The 22245-nt window shown below is 43.0% G+C and overlaps 1 protein-coding gene across 2 annotated transcripts in view; it reads right to left on the bottom strand.

Moving 5' to 3' along the window:
* Rtf1 (Rtf1, Paf1/RNA polymerase II complex component, homolog (S. cerevisiae)) overlaps positions 1 to 18882 on the bottom strand; it is a 59591-nt gene extending 40709 nt beyond the window's left edge. Inside the window, exons 1-2 of one of the 2 annotated variants that reach the window (NM_001401979.1) lie at positions 18661 to 18882; positions 1137 to 1247 (exon numbers count right to left, since the gene is read on the bottom strand). In NM_001401979.1, the coding sequence (NP_001388908.1) occupies positions 1137 to 1247; positions 18661 to 18870 (321 nt within the window). In that variant the 5' untranslated portion in view covers positions 18871 to 18882. The remainder of the gene's footprint in view (positions 1 to 1136; positions 1248 to 18660) is intronic. The other variant, XM_063284277.1, reaches the window with a different exon arrangement.
* Between the last annotated feature and the right edge of the window lie 3363 nt (positions 18883 to 22245).

The raw sequence follows: 22245 nt of genomic DNA, 5'->3' as shown, positions 1-22245 counted from the left end.
GGGACATCCTGTGGGTCCTTGGAGCCTCACATTTCCCTGAGGGGGTAACTGGGAAGTGGGATATCATTTGAGATGTAAACAAAAGGAATGATTATTTGAAAAAAAAAAAAAAAGTAAAAATTTACTACCTCTTGCTGTAGAAAACAATTTTACTTTCAGTAGACAAAAGTCTATTGAATTATTTAGCACTAAGAGAATATTACTATAGTCAATCAGAATGCAAGCATTCAATGTATATACAATGAGAAGTGGTAAATACTATTTATGTTAATTAAATTTCATGTTATTAAATAAACATTTTTAAGTTCACTGTTAAAAGTATTCTCTTAGACTGTAGAATAAGAGATTGAACAAAAGGACAGTCTCTCCCTCTCTGTCTCCCTCCCCCACTCAGTACAGGAAGCCACACAGGGGAAATTTCTTCAAGTCAATCGAGAACACCTATCCCTTGTCTTTTACCCACAGTCTGGGTCTTTCAAAGCTTTGCTTTTGCTACTGGACAATTTGAGAAAACTGCCTTGGTTTAGACAACATCAGTTGTCTGACTTGCTTTTTACCTTCCTGTAAAATCAATACCATTACTTTTAGGGATGGCATATCAATCTCCCCAAAGAAAGTTTTGTGTCTCAAAGTATTTATCACTAAAATAAATATGGCAAATACATTTTTTCTGTATAATTTTTCTCTTATATAACTCAGACTGGCCTTGAACTCTTGATCCTACTGCTTCAGTTTCCTGAATGCTGAAATTATAGACATGCATTACAATGCCTTACTTAGAATTTGTTTTCTAACATAAAAGCAGTATTTAAAAGATGACTTTTTAAAAAATGACAAGAGAGGCCGGAGAGATGGCTCAGCGGTAAAGAGCATTATCTGCTCTTCCAGAGGTCCCGAGTTCAATTCCCAGGAACCACGTGGTGGCTCACAACCATCTGTAATGGGATCTGATGACTCTTCTGGCATGCAAGTGTACATAGAGATAAAGCACTCCAATCAATCAACCAATCAATCAATCTTTTAAAAAAAAGAAAAAGACTAATGGTTGGCCCTTCTACAATAGAGAATGGCCACCATAATTTAAAGCTTTGCTCACACAATTTCTTTTTCCTACCAAGTTCTTACATCTCACCCACCTCATCATCACTGTCGGATGTCTCTGAATCTGACGAGGCTGCAGGCTGACTCACAGGAGGCTCCTTCTCCTCAGAGTCACTGCGCTTCCGTTTTGCCAGGGACAAGAGCTCCTAATTGGGCAGAAATAGTTGCATCAGTTTTGCTCAACAGAAAAGTATAATGGAATGCCCATTCTGTCCATGATCTTTTCTTCCAGTGCCTGTGCTTTCACCGGAAGTACACACCCATAAGCACTGAGCACATGAGCAGAGACAGATCGCCAATATTTGCACACAAACTTAAGCTCCGAAATCTGCCCTCCTTTGAGGGAATGAAACAGAGGAAATGGGACTAGAGCTACATTCAAACTTTCAGATTCCTCTCTAAACTGCTAAGTACTGACCACCCATACCGAATGGCAGCAACTATGTTTACAAAGGGGATCTGCTTCATGTTTTAAATGGCAGATAGTCATTATTCTAAGGATCTTTTATTGTCTTCCATAGTAAAATTAGCATCTGTGGCTATTCTATCTAATAAGCTTACAAACTGTAAGTTTCTGAGGTCATTTTACATTTTGAAAATGTAAAACAAAAAACATCAACAACAACCAAAAAAAGGAGGCATATTTTGAAGTATATAGTCCAAAGTCACAAAGTAAGTAGGATGCTGGCCAGAATTTTAATCCAACAATCCCAACTCCCATTCACTTCCTCTACCCTGTCTTGGTGATTTAAATACAAAGGGGGGTGGTTGTGGTAATAGTGGTGGTAATAGTGGCAGTGGTGGTAGTGGTTGTCTGCTGTCACCTGGTTTCCCATTAGTTCTCCCATCTAGTCAGTCCAGTTATTAAAAGAGACGACCGGGGTTGGGGATTTAGCTCAGCGGTAGAGCACTTGCCTAGCAATCGCAAGACCCTGGGTTTGGTCCCCAGCTCCGAAAAAAAGAAAAAAGAAGGGAAAAAAAAAAAAAAAAAAAAAAGACACGACCAAGGGTCACTGGTTCCACTCCCTGCAATAACAACAGCAGCAGCTGACAATGAGACTGCTCTTACTGGCTAGGTAAGTCTCTCAGCATCTGACACTCTTCACAACAACCCCATTTAAAGATATTGTTATCATCCCCATTTAAAGATAAAGAAGCATCTAGAGGGCTTGTGATATGGCCCAGTACTTGCTGCAAAAGTCTGATGACCTGAGTTTGGTGCTCAGAACCCACGTCAAAGTGGAAGGAGAGAAAAGACTCCATGAAGCTGTCCTCTGACTTCCATATATTCCAGCCTATACACATGCACCAAACATACAATTTTACACACACATTTTTTTAAATTTTTATTTTATGTGCATTAGTGTTTTGCCTCCATATGTTGGTCTGTGTGAGAATGTTGGAAGCCCTGGAACTGGAGTAATAGAGTTGTGAGCTGCCATGTGGGTGCTGGGATTGTGCAGCCAGTGCTCTTAACCACTGAGCCACCTCTCCAACTCTATACACACATTTTTAAAAGTAGCATCTAGAGCAAGGCAAGTTAACGTCACTAAGCTATATAATGCACTTAGTAATAGCTAGTACATGAGAGTACAGGATCTGAACCTGCCAATAGAATCCTGGCTCCTAATACAGTCATGATTTACTAGTCTAAAACATTTTCTACTGTGCCAAAGAAAGTGCAATTAATTGATACTGGCAGTAATGACCCTTGATGGCTGGAGTACTATGCAATTAAAAGGGAAGTGCAGGACAGATTTTAAAGTACTAGATGGTTACAAAGCACCTGTTTTCTTCTGCCAGTCTCTTTCTATTTCAGGAGTACTGTCCTTCCTTGGTCAGAATGAGAAAGTGACCTTCTGAGATTAGCAGCTGGCACACTTCTTCTTCATAATTAGTCATGAGATGTCTGTCACTCTTCTCATGTCATTGGAGAACAAGCACAGATTCTGACCAGGCTAGAAGTCATAAGAACACCCACACCCATCTTTTGACCAGAGGTAATTCCTATAGACCAAATGTATAGTATAATATTTGTGCTTAATGCTTTAAAAATAACAGCATGGTGGCAATATGCCTTTAATCCCAGCACTTGGGAGGTAGAGTCAGGTAGATCTACATTGAAGCCAACCTGGTCTACAAATCAAGTTTCAGGACACCAGGGCTACACAGAAAAACCCTGTCTCAAAAAAACCAAAAATACCAACCAACCAGCCATCCAAACAAACAAACAAAAGGACCCACATAGATGGTTCTAAGAAACCAGCAAACACATAGTTTACTACTACCAAAATCAATATATAGGATCCCACTATCCCTCTAAATTTCCCCCTCCTCTCTTCTCCTCTTCCAGTAACCACAGATACGATTTTACATTTTCCATCTTGATAGATATGCCCATTAGAGACTGGTACAAGAATGGAATCATATGGTTTGTAGCTGCTTTGAGTGTAGCTTATTTTTTGTTGTAAATTGTCTGTGTGTGTGTGTGTGTGTGTGTGTGTGTGTGTGTGTGTGTGTGTGTGTAGAAGACTGGGGCGTGGCTTGGTGAGTAGGTGGAGGTCAGAGGAGACACTTAAGTGTCTGCTCTCTTCTTCTACCTTGTGGGTCCTGGGGATCAAACTTAGGTTACCAGGCTTGGCAGCAAGGATCTTCCCCATCATTTCACTGGTATGAATATAGCTTTTCATTCAGAATTCTACATCTGACATTCATCCATATTGTAACATGTAAACAGTAGTCTGTCTGTTTTTTAAAATCATTTTACTCATTTACATTTCAAATGATATCCCCCCCTTCCCAATTACCCCTCCACCACTCCCATCCCCTCCCCCTCCCCCTTGCCTCCATGAGGGTGCTCCTCTATCCTCACCCATTCCCACCTCACCCCTCTAGCATCCCCCTAAGCTGGGGTATCAAGTCTCCCTTCCCTCCCACTGATGTCAGATAAGGCCATCCGCTGCTACATATGTATCTGGAGTCCTGGCTCCTTCCATTGGTGGTTTAGTCTCTGGAAGCTCTGGATGGTGCAGTTAATTGATAATGTTCTTTGTATGGGGTTGCTATTCCCTTCAGCTTCTTCAATCCTTCCCCAAGCTCTTCCATTGGGGTCCCTGGGCAATGTGAGTATCTGCATCTGTATTGGTTAGGTGCTGGTAGAACCTCTCAGGGAACAGCCATAACAGGTTCCTGTCAGCAAGTGCTTCTTGGCATCAGCAATAGTGTGGGGGTTTGGTGTCTGCAGATGAAATGGATCCCCTAGGGATCCATTTCTCTCGACGGCCTCTCCTTCAGTTTCTGCTCCATTTTTTGTCTCTGTCTTTCCTTTGGACAGGCCAAAGTCATTGCCATTGGGTCCTGGGAGCCTCTCACTTCCCTGGAGTCTGGGACTTTCTAGTGGCTACCCCTAGTTCTCCATTCCCCTCTGCTACGTATTTCTATTCAATTTTCTGACCCTCTGTACTTCTCTCCTGTCCCTTCCAATACCTGTTCCTGCTCCCCTTCCCCCTCTCCTCCCCCCTCCTGTCCCCCTTCCCCCCTCTCCTCCCTCCTCCTGCCCCCCCTTCCCCCTCTCCTCCCTCCTCCTGCCCCCCTTCCCCCTCTCCTCCCTCCCTCCTGCCCCCCTTCCCCCCTCTCCTCCCTCCTCCTGCCCCCCTTCCCCCCCCTCCCTCCCTCCTCCTACCACCTGTGATCATTCTGTTCCCTGTTATATGTAGGACTGAGGCATCTAGTGTGTCTTTTTGTTTTTTTTTAAAGATTTTATTTTTTTTAGATTATTTTACAGGCATGAGTGTTTTGCTTGCATGCATGTATGCATACCAGCAAATGGGTGCCTACGGGCATCTAAAGAGAACCTTGAATTCCCTGGAACAGTAACAATAACAGACAGCTACGGATGCCATATGGGTACTGGGAACCAAATCCAGATCCTCTGCAAGGGAGACAAATGCTCTTAATCACTGAGCCATCTCTCCAGCCCTATTTTATTATTGTAAATTATGTGTATATGTGTGTCTGTGAGTTTGTGCACATGTGAGTGCAGGTGCCTGTGAAGTCCAAAAGAGGGCAGCATCAGATCCCCTAGAGGCAGCTGGTAGTTGCCTGCATGGGTTCTGGGAACCGAACTTGGGTCCTTTGCAAGAATACTAAGTACTAAATACTAAATACTAAATACTCTTAACCCCTGAGCTGTCTCTCCAGTCCCAGTTTGTCCATTTTTTAAATTTTATTTATTATATATGAGTACACTGTAGCTGTCTTCAGATACACCAGAAGAGGGCATCAGATCTCTTTACAGATGGTTGTGAGCCACCATGTGGTTGCTGGGAATTGAACTCATGACCTCTGGAAGAGCAGTCGGGTACTCTTAACTGCTGAGCCATCTCTCCAGCCCCCAGTTTGTCCATTTTTAATAGTAAACCTCATTCCACTTGACGAATGTACCTCAGTGTATTACCACCTACCAGTTTATTAACACTTGGGCTGTTTCCATTAGTGGGCAATTTCATGCTCATAGTTCCTATTTCATTTGAATAAAATCTAAAAACAGGATTGTATATGAATTTGTTTATCACCTTTACTATTTATTACCTTTTGCCCTAAATGCAAAATTACAAACTTTAAATTTTTTATTATTATTATTATTATTATTATTATTATTATTATTATTTTGGGTTTTTGAGACAGGGTTTCTCTGTGTAGTTCCTGGAACTCACTATGCAGACCAGGCTGGCCTCACACTTGAAAGAGATCCGACTGCCTCGCCTTCTAAGTGCTGGGATTAAAGGATGCACCACCACTGCCTGCCTAACCTTAAAATTTCTATTACATTTATTTATGTGTGTACATATGCACAGTAAGGATGCGGAGGTCAAAGGACAACCTGTGAGTCAGTTCCTCCGTCCATCAGAACTGTCACCTACCAGTATCAGAGATCTAATTCAGGTTATCAAGCTAGGCAGCAGGCACCTGCTAAACATCTTGCATTGCTAGAATACTGTAGAACTCCAGTTGTAACATCAACTCAGTAACAACAGGAATGTGGATACACTTGAGGTGTGGTCTGAATGTGCTCTGTTTTCCTAAACTCTCAATGTAGTTTGCTTCCATTCTGAGACAAGACTCTCACTGTCTGGCCCTGGGTGGCTTGGAGGTCACAGAGATCTGCCTACAAGGTGGTAGGACTATGCATGTGCCACAACACCCAGTTTCTTAAGTAGTATAACCCACAAAGAATTACTTGATGGTACTAAGAGGAATGAATCTGATTTGACTATGATACGCAAAAGTGTGGCTTTGGGAAGCTACAACTTCATGACTGAATCCTGACTTGACAGCTTTGTAAGCAGACAAACACATTCATGTCTCTTACCATGATGTGATGCAGCTTGAGTCTGTCCAAGCTGTTGCCCTCCAGCCTCCAAAACTATAAGCTGAGTACTCCTTTCTCCCTAAGAAGTATCTAATCATTACTGGAATGAACTTTTAACTATAGCTGGCAATCAAATCCTACCCTGGAACAGTACATTCATGAAAACTACTGAAACTGGGCTAACAGGAAGGCTCAGCAGGAAAAAGGAGCCAGCCACTCCACTGAGCCTGAAAACTGCATTCAATCCCCAGTACCTGATGAAAAGACAGAACCAACTACCTCAAGTTGTCCTCTGACCTCCACAAACCTGTGCAGGCACATACTTATACACAAGTGTGCACACACACCTTCTATGGCAGATGTATCTGTAACCTCAGTACCTGGAAGACTAAAGGAGGAAAACTGACACAAGCTGCCTGGGATTCCAGACCATCCTGAGCTAGAGAACAAGACCCTGGAACCAAAAAACCAGGCAAACCGAACAAATGGCTTTCCATCAGTGAGCCAATGTATCACATAATCACACTCTCGCTTTGTGCAGAATACTAGCTATACTAGAGTGGACATAATAAAGACCTTGACAGTATACAATCTGCCCTCTCCACTTCTGGAGCGCAGTATTGAATGCTACTTGGGGGGATCTCCTGCCCAAACTACTCTATGACTTAGTCCTTCAGATCCTAATGAGGGCTTGCAGGTACAGATGGCCACAACGATGTGCCAATGAAAGGTCTCTACAATAATGCACACGTGAAGAGATTATTATTTGTATTTACATGTGACGTAGCTCTGTGTGCCACTGTGTATGAATGCCTGCAGAGGACATAAGAGGGTGTCAGATTCCCTGGAGCTAAAGCCATAGGTGGCTATGAACCACCTGACAGGGATATTGAGAACCAAGCCTGGTCCTCTGGAAGAGTAGCAAGTACTTTTAACTGTTACCATCTCTTCACCTCAACAGGAAGACATTATTAAGAGTGATTTATTTAGATTCATTTAGAAGTTGAAATCTTTTCTGATTTGGAATTACTTTAAAACAAAACAGGTTCACATATAAAGGGCACATCATCTTGCCTTTCTCTATACCACTCCATGATGTCATGCTGGTGATCACACGATGTCCAGTGATCTCTTTCACTACCTTCCCCGTATTTCTTCTCATCCAGTGAAAACCTTCACCTTTATCTTGACATGTCTTAAGGAGAATGCAGTGTGAGGTGATAACATGATCTATACCACAGATGTGCTTACTGTAATCTCAGTGCCCAATCTACTACAGGTCTAGCATCAAGAGATGCCTCATTTAGTTTCCATAGCACTTTCAATGACTGTTCAAAGGACATATTTAATTAGAGAGCATAAATTGAGACCTAAAATAAAGCAAGAGACTGGACTGGATGGCATGAACTGATAATCTGAGATAGTAGAGAGTTTGTGGCAGGAGGATCTTAAACTCAAGGAATTCCTGAGCTACAAGAGTTCAATAAGACTGTCCCAAAGTTTAAAGTAAGCCAGGTGTCAGGTGTGGTGGCAGCACAAATTTTAGTCCCAACACGTGAAAGGCAGAGGCAGGTGGGTTCCTTGCTTTCGTGACAAATTCCAGGCCAATGAGCACTACATGGTGAGAGCCTGTCTTAAGAGAAAGGAGTGAGGCTAAAGCTTAGTAGTAGAGCATCTGTCTAGTGTGTGTGAGGTACTAGGGCATAATCCTCAAATTTAAATGAACAAAACAGAGAGGATAGCATTGATAAAAATGAATAAAATTCATGAGGTTCCAAAAGTCATTAAGATGCTTTTTTTTTTTTTTTACTTAATCCTACAAACATAACTAATACCCAACAGCTAGGTATTATCTGCCCTGATACTACCCTGATTTTTAGCAATGAAACCACTCTCTGCATTCATGGAATCACCTCAGCCCAGGCAAACTAAAATGCTTCATCACCTTACTACCAGCACCTATTATGTTCCAAGCATAGGGTAAATGACAGCAAAGAAAAGATACAAATGGGGGGCTGGAGAGATAACTCAGAGGTTAAGAGCACTGGTTGCTCTTTCAGAGGTCCTGAGTTCAATTCCCAGCAACCACATGGTGGCTCACAACCATCTGTAATGGGATCAGATGCCCTCTTCTGGTGTGTCTGAAGACAGCTACAGTGTGCTTATATAAATAAAATAAATAAATCTTTAAAATTAAAAAAAAGAAAAGATGGGGCTGGGGATTTAGCTCAGTGGTAGAGCGCTTACCTAGGAAGTGCAAGGCCCTGGGTTCGGTCCCCAGCTCCGAAAAAAAAAAAAAAAAAGAACCAAAAAACAAAACAAAAAAAAAAAAAAACAACAACAAAAAAGAAAAGATACAAATGTCCACAACTTCATGGAACTTAAGGACAAGAGTAGGAGATAGTCAAGAAAATACAGAAATCAGTATGGACAAAGCTAAGTGCTAAGAAGGAAGTGAATCAAGAACACGGGGCTATATGCAGTACAGAGAGAGGGTAGGAGAAACTTCTCTGAAGAAGTTAGAAACCTTTAGAGGGAAAAGGAGGGTATATGGGCCTTGCAAGAGAGGAGCCCTCCAGGATAGCTAAGGCCATGGAGCTGATAATGCTGGCTCAAAGAACTGAAAGGGAAACTGTTGCTGATGTTTAAGCAAGCAAGACAGGGAGGGAATAAAATGAGGTGGGTCAGAGTAAAAAGAGAGCCAACCAGAGGTTTGCAAAGCAGGGTCAAGAGTAAGGATTTTGTTTGAAGGTGCAAGAAACCCCCAAATGGTTTGAAGCAAAGGAATAACCTATCTACCCACTATGGACTTTCTGGGAGTACATGGGACCGAGGTGGAAGTGCTAAGGAGTTAGTCTGAGGATCATTCCATTCTGAGCAGAGTAGAGTAACGGTGGCCGGACAAAGTAAGTAGCCACTGGGATGAAGAGAACTGGAAGACCCAAGAGGTCCAAAGAAAAGAACTACAATCCAGAATCTTGTATTTAAAATGTTTTTTGGTATTATTTCTTTTACAGAGACACTGGCACAGGAATGTGATTCAAATACTGGGCACTGATTATTTATTAAGAGCAAGGAAGAGAAAGTGGGAGTGTGGTGAAGCGATGGCTCAAGAGGTGAAGATGCTCATTGCCAAGCCCGACACCCAAAGTTCTATCACTGAGATCCATGTGATGGAAAGAGAGTCAATTCCCAGTTGTCCTCTAACCCACACATGAATGCACACATTAAAACAAACAAACAAACAAACAAACAAACCCCAAAAACCCAATAATGAGAGAGAGAGAGAGAGAGAGAGAGAGAGAGAGAGAGGAGAGAGAGAAAGAGAGAGAGGGCGTGAGCGAGCTCAGCCGGCAGAATGCTTATCTAGAATGTAAGGTTTGAATCCTCATGCCACATAACCAGGCATGGTGGTTCACACTCATAATCTTAGTACCTAAGATTATGCAAAAGATCAGAGTTCAAAGTCACTGGTACATGTTCTGGACCACCCTGTCTCCAAAATCCTTCTTTTTCTGTTAAGTTTTGGGTTTATTTGTTTTTCCTATCACATTTGTTGGCTTATTGTGTATGTTTGCATGCCAGCATGCCCCTATATACACATGCATGCCATGGTGCACATGTGGAGGTCAAAGGACAATGTGCTGCTGTTAATTCTTTCCTTCTACCATCTGAGTCCCAGGGATTGAACTCAGGTCATCTGGGGCAAGTGCTGTTACCTACTGAGCAATCTCATCAGACAAACAAAACCCTCTGAAGTACTAATTTCCAAAGTAGCAATGGAACAATCCTTTAAATTGCACATAATCGGGGCTGGAGAGATGGCTCAGTGGTTAAGAGCACCCGACTGCTCTTCCAGAGGTCCTGAGTTCAATTCCCAGCAACCACATGGTGGCTCACAACCATCTGTAAAGAGATCTGATGCCCTCTTCTGGTGTGTCTGAAAACAGCTACAGTGTACTTATATATAATAAATAAACCTTTAAAAAAAATTGCACATAATCAGCACTCAATATGGCAACTTTCCCTTCAAATTCCCAGCAAAGTTATTTCAAATAGAAAAAAATATGGAGCTCTAGAAATGTCTAAAATACTGTAGAATTGGCATGACACCCATGCCAGAGTAGGCTGGGCAGAGAGGGAGGGGCTTGCTGAAGGCTCTGCTGCCTTCCTCGTTTCCTCGGGATGGTCCTGCCCAACTTCAGTGTAGGGCTTCCTGCCTCAGCTAACTCTCTCCGAAACACTCTCATGGAGCCGGACAGGCCTCAAACTTACTATGTGGCCAAGTATGACTTTGAGTTCATGCCTCTACCTCCCAAGTTCGGTATTACAGGTGTATGCTACCAGGACTGGATTCTTGTAGGTGGTTCTAAATTTAGTCAATTGATAAAGGTTTACCATTCAATCTCTCCTTCTCGGGTGTGTGTGTGTGTGTGTGTGTGTGTGTGTGTGTGTGAAGGTCAAATACAACTTTCAGGAGATGGTGCTCTCTCCTTCTGCCAGGTGGGTCCCAAAGACTGAATTCAGGTCATTAGGCTTGGTAGCAGGAGGCTTTACCGGAGCCATCTCATGGGCTCCCCCTTGGTCTTCGGAGACAAAATCTCACTATATGACTGTTGAGAGTAACGAGACTTTAGATATGTATTACATGTGACTAAGCATTCGTTTTTAACCCAGCTTACAGTAAAAAGTTACACATCGATTATGTAGATAAATGAAACACAAGTTTATCAGAACAGTACTATCCAACCAACTTTAAGTTTTCTATTCAAGTTCATCTTTACTCTTACTGTCAACCATAACCTTGTATGGTGCTTTAAATATGCTCGGCCCATGGGAAGTGGCACTATTAGGAGGTGTGGCCTTGTTGGAGGAAGTGCATCACTGTGGAGGTGCGCTTTGAGGTTCTGCAGCAGTGTGTCCGGTTTGCCTCTGGAACAAGATATAGAACTCTCAGCTCCTCCAGTGTCAAGCCAGCCTGGATGCTGACATGCTTCTCAACATGATGACAATGGACACTTGGCCAGCCTCATTTAAATGTTGTCTTTTATGAGCTGCCTTGGTTATGGTGCCTGTTCACGCAATTAAACCCAAACTAAGACAACTTGACTTCTCCATCTTCAGAGTTAAAACATTTTCTGTTTCTACATCTGGTGGTTTGCATCTGTAATGGCAGCACTTAGGAGACTAAGGGAAAAGGACTGTTCTGAATTCAAGGCCAGCCTGCATTACACAATAAGATATACCAAAAAACCCCTGAGTTTCACATGCATAGACCTCTTCACACGCTCTGGGTTTCTTTCAGTTTCATAATGGCAATCAGTCTTTTCTACCTAGCTTCTTGTGTACACACTGGTTCCTCAAAAATGAACACACAATACCCTCCCCTTTATTCTTCAGTCTCCTAATCTCCTTTTCCTAACATCTGTTCCAGGTCTCAGCTTAAATGTCATCCATATCAGGCCAGTATAAAGCCTACACATACCAGTCCTTCTTCATAACCTGCAATACAAGTCTTTTTTTTTTTTTTTTTTTTTCCCCTGGAGCTGGGGACCGAACCCAGGGCCTTGCACTTGCTAGGCAAGCGCTCTACCGCTGAGCTAAATCCCCAGCCCTGCAATCCAAGTCTTGCCCTTTCTCTGCCGACTCTCCCTGTGAGGCCCTTGAAGGCAGCAAACACTTCCATTTCATTCATCTAGCCTAACTCGTCTGTTGAAAAATAACAATCTCTACTCTTCACTGAACATTAAATATACTGAGGGACCCAGTCTCAAATGAGTTTTGAGTTGGTGAGATGGCTCAGCAAAAAAGGGAACATACGGCCTCCGAGCCTGATAGTCTGAGTTCGGTTCCCAGATCCTTAAAACCTGCATGGTGAAAGAAGAGAACCACTTACATCCTCGGCTTCCACGCATGTACTCCCTACCCAAACAAAGACAAGACAGAAAGATCATTAAGGGGGCTTTGCATTTTCCTTAAAAGCTGTGGTATAGGGGTTGGAGCTAGAGATCAGTGGTAGAGCCTGGGTTTGCTCTCAGGAATGAACACACAGGGGGTTGGGGATTAGCTCAGTGGTAGAGCACTTGCCTAGCAAGCTCAAGGCCCTGGGTTCGGTCCCCAGCTCCGAAAAAAAAAAAAGAAAGAAAGAAAAGAAAAAAGGAATGAACACACAGGTATACAGACGGACAGGCAAACAGAAACACACATAGAAGTAATGAGAACTGCCAAGAGACTTCACTCTTCTCCAACCATTTCCAAATAAAAGCCAAGTGAAAATAATTTAGTAAATAAGCTGCATCAAGCTACAGTTAACATTGTTATACAAACTTAAAAGTCCACGAGTTAACACTGCCACTCACATTCATTACAGGCTTCAGAATCTGCCTCTGACTAACAAAAAAAAAAAAAAAAAATTAAGTAAAAGCCTAACTTAAATTCCCCAAGTTTTATGAGAAACATTTATAGGATACTTTATATCAATGGTTTATACAATATGCTAAACAAAGGTCCTAGAAAATATCTAGTGGATCTATTCAAAGTAAATATACCAAAGGACAGTCTATTTTTTATTTATCTATTTATTTATTTTGTAGTATGGGGGTTGGAACCTAAAGCCTCCTGTATGCTAGGTGAGCACCTAACATTAAATCTTATCTCCAGCTCTCTTTTGCCTTTTGAAATTATTTCACCAGGTAGCCCAATCAGTCTAGCCTTCAGCTTATAAGCAGGTCCTAAACTTATGATTCTCCTGCTTTGGCCTTAGTAGAGTGGCTGGGATTACAGGCTGTGCCACCACATCATCTTCAAAGACAAATTTCATTGCTGTCACTTCAAACTGATGAGAAACAAAGAACGACAAAGTTCTATAAAACAGGAATGGTGGCTCACATGTAACCCTGACACTTGCAAGCCTGAGGTAGACACACTGTCAGAAGTTTCAGGCCAGCTGAGCTACAAGTGACACACTTTCAACAGAAACAATAACAAAGAAAGAAAAGGAAGGAAGGAAGGGAAAGAAAGAGAGAGAGAGAAAGAAAGAAAGAGAGAGAGACTATAAAACATTTTAGTATAAATATACCTAAACAATTTTGGAAAAGGCAAAGCAGGAAGACGGATGTGGGAGTCTTGTTATATAGTCTCGTCTGGCCTTGACCTTTTGCTCCCCCTGCTTCAGGTTCCTGAGTGCTAGGATTACAGCTGTGAGCTTCCATGACAGGTTAAGGCTGAGTAAAGCACCAATGACAAGTATCCTACAACTTAAAAAAGCAGGAAAACTATAACGTGGCCAAAATAAAAGTCACTATCAGTTTACATGCAAAAGGAAACGCCTCCAAGGCCCAGAAGTGTAACTTAGTGGCAGAGCATGTGCCCAGCACGTGTAATGCTCTGGGTTTGATTCCTGGCATTTTACTTACACTTACGTATGCACACATATGCACGCGCGCACACGCGCACACGCGCACACGCGCACACACACACACACACACACACACACACACACACACACACACACACCTACCTCTCCAAATTTTCAAATTGAGATCAGAGTTTTGGAACTGGCAATATAGACTCAGTTGGTACAATGCTTGCCTAATCTCTTTAATTCCATCTCCAGCACCTGGAGATGTGGTGCACACCTGTAGCCCTACACTTGGGAGCAGAGGTACTCAGGAAACAAAGGCAGCAGGATCATTCTTAGCTGTCATACTAAGTTTAATGCCAGCCTGGGCTCCATCAGACTTCATCTCTAAATATACAGAAAAAGACAAACACACAGACACACCCCACATCTCAAGAATGACTGACTGAAGACAAAGAATCCCGCTGTCCTTGGTGTCTTTAATCCTAGCACTCCTGAGGCAAAGGCAAGTGAATCTATGAGTTTGAGGCCAGCCTGGTCTACAGACAGAGTTTCAGAACAGTTGGGGTTACACAGGAAGCTCTGTCTCAACAAACAAACAAAAGAATATTTAGGTCTGGAGATCCTGCTCAGTGGTTAAGAGCACTGGCTCTTTCAGACGAGCTGGGTTCAATTCCAGCACCAACACAGTAGCTCATCATCATCTGAAACTCCAGAGCCAGGAGACCCAACACCCTCTTAAATCTTCTACAGGCACCAGGCATGAGTGTTGTACCTAAACATACATACGGGCAAAATATCCATATATTTAAATCTTTTAAAAAATTGAAAAAAACAAAAAAGGCATCTCTAGTGATTGGGTATACAGCAAATCATGTATTCAGTATGCATGATGGCCTGGGTTCAATGCCAGCAGCAACAAAAATCAAAAACTATCCACCAATAAATTCGTGTTAGAGATTTATATGAGCTACCAGCTTTGGTACTTTATCTGTCAAGTTCTTCCGGTTGCATGTATGCCCTTAACTTGGATACAATACAGGAAACACAAGCAGCTATTTTTCTCCCCAACTAGCTACAATATCTTACTAAGAATGATGAACTTGCATACAAACTGTGGGCTCAATGGTGAGCATGAATCATAATTGCCTGGCCTGTACCTGTTACAAATATAGAATCCAGGACTTTAGTCTCTGGGGTCTGGTTTATTAGAGGTAGGAACTATGCCCCATACCCCCATAAATTTTACTTGATCATGTGTGCCTTTTTAAAACGTTACATATGCATCATACATGGTGTTGGGTTGTGACAGTCAATCTATATTCTACATAAGGAAGCCAAGCTGGCTTCTGACACTGCACCACCTCCCCTTCAATAAGTACTAAGTTGGAGGTGCTACAGCAATTCCAACATAATGGCTTAGATTCCTAACTAGGAAACTCAGGGGCAGGGCATCCTTACTAACTGTGCACCACTCTTCTGTTAAGACACTTGCAGATCTGTCATGTTTTGTTCTTTCTTCAAGGATCATGAAGAAGCCCAGTGTCAAACCTCCAATGAGAACTCAGCAGTAGACAGCACAGCCCAAGGCCGGGCTTGGTCAGGAAAGATCCAGTTTGCGATGGTTGTGTTTCCTAAGCTCCTAAATCAGGTTGACTATAAATTTCTTCTAGAACACTCTGGTAAAGTCACCTGAGACAGAGAGCCAAGAACAGAGCAAAACAGACAAAAACAAAAAACAGCCCAGGAGGCACTAGTGACCCTGTTCGGATGTACAAGGAAAGGAACTGATCCAGTTCTCATCCGATAGAAAACATGCTATAACAAGTAACTGAAGGGGAGGCAAAATTATTGTTAAAATACTTTTGGTACTACTTAGAAATTACACATTTTTTCAAAGAGAAATTTAGAGTTAGACCGAGTTTGACCTAAAGTTGCAGCCCCCTTCACTTCCTATTTTGGAAATACTTTCTTAAAAATTTATTTATTTTTATTTTGTGTGTATAAGTGTTTTTGCCTATATGTTTATGTACCACACGTGTACCTAGTGCCTGTGGAGGTCAGAAGAGGGGATCTGATTCCCTAGAACCAGAGGTACATATGATTGGGGTACAAACCCAGGTACTCTGCAAGAACAGTAAGACGCTTTTACCACTGAGCCATCTCTCCAGCCCCTGGAAATATTCTTTGTAAATCAGGTAAAATATCTCTACCACCAATGAACGCACTCCACCCAATCATTCACCAGAATTCTGTGGGAAAATTCATTAAGGTCAGATTAACTGGTAGTTTGCTTCATTCCTCTTGGAAACAGATACCTTAAAAGGGCTTTATCAAGCACCCCAAACACATTCTAACTGATTTGATAACTCTATTTAGTGAACCTTAAAAACATTAGTTTTAGCAACATGGAAATTGGCCATGAACCATTATTCTCTAGCTGAGCATGAAGTTGGATGTGGTAATGGTTCAAGTTTGTAATCTCAGCACTCTGGACACTGAGGCAGGCGAACTTAAGTTCAAACCCAGCAAGATCCTTCCTCATAAACAAACCAAGGTTCTGGAGAGATGATTCAGCTGTTACAAGAACTTGCTGTGTGTTTGCAGAACACCTGAGCTAATACCCACATGACAGCTCTTAACTGTAACTCCAGTTCCAATGAGTCGAATACCCTCTTCTGGCCTCTGTAGACAGTGGGCAACAGGCACACACACGGTCCCGATATACACATGAAGGAAAAACATTCATACACATTAAAAAAAAGACATCTTGGGGCTGGGGATTTAGCTCAGTGGTAGACCGCTTGCCTAGCAAGCGCAAGGCCCTGGGTTCTGTCCCCAGCTCCGAAAAATAGAAAAAGAAAAAAAAGACATCTTTTAAAAAAATAAACAAATCAAAATAGTAATTTCCTAACAGCCCACATTTTTTCATTTTGCATTATGAAAAACTAAGACTATACTAACCTGATATAGCAGAAACAGTATGGTTTTAAATGGGTTAATTTCCAATTTTACTACTTACTAGTGAATTACTTTAGCTTCTTTAATCTCGTTTTCTTCGAATGGAAAGTGGAAAAATAAGGTCAACTCACCATGACTTGAAAATGTGACAATGTAAATCGGGCATTTTATTGAGGTATCTAATTTATCCCAGATATAACATAAATGATTACAACTACATTCCACAGACCACAAAACAGAGGGGCAGAAGTATGATACAGACTCTAATGTTTCTGCCAGTCTAAAAATTTACAAATAAAACTTCTTATAGACAGCAACACATCTTTGGTGAATTTTTAGGAGACTTTCAATAAAAATACCTTCAATTTATTCACTCAATTCCTACCCCTAAACAGGGGTTCCTGTCCTTAGATAGTCCTTCTACTGGCCCCTCACTTTCCTACCTTCCTACCACCATTTTTAAAGTTCTCTCTCTCTCAGGCAGGTGTGGTGACGCATGTCTGTAACCCTGTACTTAAGAGGACAAGGTAGGAGAATTGATTTAATTCAGTGACAGACCAGGTCCTGGACTCATTTTGTAGACCAGGTAAGTCCTCCCTTTTCAAATCCTGATTAATTCTGAGACCTCTAGTCTATTACTAAGGACTCCCAAGAAAGTTTTTATATAAAAACTTTGTAGTTTATACCAACATTTTTTATTATAAACATGTGATTCATGCAACTGTCCCATTCAATACCCAAGGCTGATGTTATTATCTCCATTTTACAGAGGAGACCAAAGGTAAATGGCTAGAAAGAAATTAGGATTCAGAGTTACAGATTCTGAGTTTAGTACTCTATCTACTCCTTTTATAAAGCTATTGTATCTTGCCAACCCTCCCTTTATGTCATTTACTCATGAAGCATGGAGGAAATCATCTTTGAATCTCCTGATAGCATTACAGTACTGCTACACGAACAGTTTCCTCCCTGCAGTGTTTTTTAAAGTACAGAAGCAATTCGGAGTACTCCAAGACGCTAAGATCACAAGTTACTTACAATACTTCTCAGATCCTCAAGTGAAAATGAATCCCAATTCTCAGATCTTCAAGTGAAAAAGAATTCTATGCTGCTGCGTAAAAAAGGCTAAGAGCTTGGGCCACAGTCTCTCTCTGCTGCCCTACAATTCACAACTTCCAGTTATCTGTCCTCTTTTCTCCTCCCAAGAGTTTTGGGGGTTTTTTTTGTTTTTTTTGTTTTTTTTTTTTTTTTTTGTTGTTGTTTTTTGTCTGACATCCCAACGGGAAACCCATTTCGAACATAAATGACCGCAGATCAAAGAGACTACAGCGATGTCTCCCCTCAAGCCCAGGAACCTCGGAAGCTCTTTGGAACATTTATGGGTGTCCCTACTATGTCCACATGCCTGGCTTGAAAAACTTCATCTTCCAGAGTCCACACCTTCTAGACAAATTTTCCCTCCCACCGCCCCATGCTCACCCTTGCACCTCCTCCAAAATCTCTCAGCCATTGGGGTTGGCGGGCGATACTTCCTATCTCGCCCAGCCTGAATCTCCCGGCCTTAAGTCATGACGCCCCGATCCGGCCCAAGCAGACAGCGGCCCCCTCCAGTACCCCAAACCCCGAGGCCCATCAGCCCGATCCCTGCCCCGCCTCCCGGCCCAAGGCGCCAAGTCCTCGGGGCTCGGTCTCCAGGCCCGGCCCAGGTTCCCAGGGCCTAAGATTCAGCGGAGAGACAGGAAGGGACTACAGCAGAGGACCGGACAACCAAGCGGGCAGGGCGCTCGGGCCGGGCGACTCCCAGCTCCCGTGGCCAGGACTCAGCCCTCCCGCTCTGCCGGCCCGCGCCTCCGCGGCCTGCCCTCACCTGATCCAGGTTCTCGTCGCTGCCGCTGTCTTCCGTATCCGAGTCGATCACGACACGGCCTTTCCGCTTCTTTACCATGGTGGTCCCCCGGCTCCCACGCCGGACGCCGTCCGGACTCCCCTCTTGCCCGCCTGCCAGTGGGACCGCCACTGCCGCCACCACCGCCGCCGCCACCGCCGCCGCTCGACCCACACAAAGGCGACCGCGCATGCGCGCTCCGCTCCGCCCCTGGCCCCGCCCCCCGCCTGGCGCACGCCGTTCGCTAGCGCCTGGCGCCCCGCCCCGCCCCACCTCCGACGCAGACGAGGGGCGGAGCCATGCGCCGGAGGGTTCCGGACAGGATCTCGGCGCGGTCTCTTCCTGAAGTCCGGAAGCTTCTGCTGTGTTCGCTGCCCAGGGGTTCCCTACTTGAAGCAAAATTGAAGCCAGATCAGGATTCACTCTGAGGAAGCTCATGCATCTCCAGCCCTGGAAAACGACCCCAGGGACCACCCACACAGACCACAGCCCCTGGAAATTGCTGAGAGATTGGGTGGAGGAACCGGAGCCCGCATGCCTGGGCTGTTATTAGTGAACTGCGACCCAGAAACTACGGAAGACAATCCCAGCGATAATAAAATTAGTTTCGAAGAACTCAGATTCATTGTAGGGAAGCAGCAGGTGTCGGGGTGTGAGATGAGCGGGGAAGTGGCCCGGGAGGAAAGCAGTAACTTAATGAGCTGTGCTAAGGAGTTTCAAACTAGCTTGACTGTCCTGTGTCTTTGATAAGGGACGACAATGTGTTCAACACTGGAAGAAACAGAATAGAGAGACAGATGGGTTCTGAATTATTTGCTAGGTAGAATCTCTAGGATTTGAGATAAGTTGGGGCACAGAGGAGGCGGGGGTTGCAGATTCTGATTTAGGAAGGTAAGTGCAAGCTTTATCAAGATAAGAAAATGTAGGGCTGGAGAGATGGCTCAGCGGTTAAGAGCCCTGACTGCTCTTCCAAAGGTGCTGAGTTCAATTCCCGGCAACCACATGGTGGCTCATGACCATCTGTGATGGAACCCGATCTTTCAGTGTACCGTGAACTTACATAAAACAAACAAATAAATCTTTAAAAAAAAAAAAAGATAAGAAAATGTAAGAGGTTTGGAGGGGAAGAGGGCTGTAGGAAATGTTTTATGTCTGTTGAATTTGAGGTCATCTGACAAAAAGATTGACACTGGAAGTGTATTTTTATATATCATTTATGTGCAGCAGGGCTTATGTTATTAGGGAGTATAAACAGTAACAATTTGAAGCTGTTCTCAAGTCTTAGAGTCCAGTTCATTCATTCTGATAGACAACTTTAGAATTCAAATCTTAGCTAAGTTGATGAATTCTTGCTCTCTTGCTCACTATCCCACTTTGACTCTCTAAGTTTGTTTTGTTTTTTCTCAACTACAGTACACATCCCTTGCCAGGTGTGATGATTGTACACCCATAGTTCCAGACACTTGGAAGGTTAAGACAGGAAGAACATAAGAACACAAGTTCAAGGCCTACCTAAGGCTGCTTAATGGGTCCAAGGCCAAAACCCTGTCTCAATCAATCAATCAATCTAAATAAATGCCAGGCAGTGGTGGCCTATGCCTTTATTCCCAATACTTGGGAGGCAGAGGTGGGCAGATCTCTGCACTCCAGGCCAGCTGGTCTACAAATCAAGTTCCAGAACAGCAAGAACTGTTACACATAGAAATCCTGTCTTGAAAAGGAGGAGGAAGAGGAAGATGAGGAGGAAGACAAAGTATTGGGTGTAGCTCAGTAGTCGTGCTTAGAAGCATATGCAAAGCCCCAGGTTCAATCTTCATTATTAAAATCAGCAATAACAAATGTCCCTGCCTCAAAATAGTAACAGCCCCATCACTCATCAGACCTTTAACGGTAGGTTACGCTACATAACAAAACCCAGTCATTCATTTGTGTGTGTGTGTGTGTGTGTGTGTAAAACATGTATGTAATATATATATATGTATGTATAACATATATATGTATACTGTACTGGCTGGTTTTATGTGTCAACTTGACACTAACTGAAATTATCACAGAGAAAGGAGCCTCAGTTGAGGAAATGCCTCCATGAGACCCAGCTGTAAGGCATTTTCTCAACTAGTGATCAAGGGGGAAGGGGCCCAGCCCATTATGGGTGATGCCATCCCTGGGCTGGTAGTCTTGGGTTCTATAAGAGAGCAAGCTGAGCAAGGCAGGGGAAGCAAGCCAGTAAGAAACATCCCTCCATGGCCCCTGCATCAGCTCCTGCTTCCTGACCTGCTTGAGTTCCAGTCCTGACTTCCTTTGGTGATGAACAGTGACATGGAAGTGTAAGCTGAATAAACCCTTCCCTTCCCAACTTGCTTCTTGGTCATGATATTTGTGCAGGAATAGAAACCCTACTAACATATACCTAATGCAATGCCATCCCTAGAAAGAAAACACTGTCTACTGCTAGCTACTCGAAAAGATGTTTAAGATTACATTGAAGAAAACTAAGTAAGACCCCAATACTATTTTACTCCTGAAGAGTTTTACCTAACAGTAAACCCTAGACATCTGCTCCCAGCATATTCTCACACCAAGTCCATGGCCAAGATTATCCAAAAGGACCACAGAAACCACAAACTCCTGAATTCCTAGGCACCCTTAGGCCTGGTGCCTCTGGTAAGGACCCTTTAAGTGTATTGTTCATCACAGGATTGTTGAAAAAGCTATAATATAGTCAATGAATTCTAAAGATTGTCTTCAAGTGAAATCTGTTGACATTTAAGCCATCTACAGATGGTCCTCTAAGGATTCATGGGCAAGGGCTGGAGAGATGGCTCTTTTTTTTTTTTTCTGGAGCTGGGGACCGAACCCAGGGCCTTGCGCTTGCTAGGCAAGCGTTCTACCACTGAGCTAAATCCCCAATCCCGAGAGATGGCTCTTAACCATAAGAGCACTGGCTGCTCTTCCAGAGGTCCTGAGTTCAAATCCCAGCACCTACATGGTGACTTACAACCATCTGTAATGAGATCTGATGCCCTCTTCTGGTGTGACTGAAGACAGCTACAGTGTACTTATATATGATAAATAAATACATCTTAAAAAAAAAAAGTGCCTGTGTCCTGAGATTGTTTTCTTCTGTGTGTCTGGTACCGGAATTTGAACTTAGAATCTTGTGCACATCTGCTAAGAACTGTACCACTAAGCTATCTTTTGAAGGCTGGATGTAGTGATACATAACTGTAATCCTAAAGGTGGGAAGATCATTATGTTTTCAAGATCAGTCTGATTTATATACCTAACAACGAATTTTATGACAACTAGAGCCAGTGAGACATTGTGATAGAAAACAAAACAAAAAAATCTTTATTTTGAGACAGGGTCTGTGTTAGTTAAAGGCTCATTGCTGTGAATGGACAACATGACCAAAACAATTCTTTTTTTTCTTTTCTTTTCTTTTTTTCAGAGCTGGGGACCGAACCCAGGGCCTTGTGCTTGCTAGGCAAGTGCTCTACCACTGAGCTAAATCCCCAACCCCGACCAAAACAATTCTTATAAATCAAAACGTTTAATTGGGGCTGA

This window comes from Rattus norvegicus, chromosome 3 (genome assembly GCF_036323735.1).
Source record: "Rattus norvegicus strain BN/NHsdMcwi chromosome 3, GRCr8, whole genome shotgun sequence".
NCBI lineage: Eukaryota > Metazoa > Chordata > Mammalia > Rodentia > Muridae > Rattus > Rattus norvegicus.
Note: the sequence above shows the minus strand (reverse complement) of the source record. Positions and strands in the feature narration are given on the sequence as shown.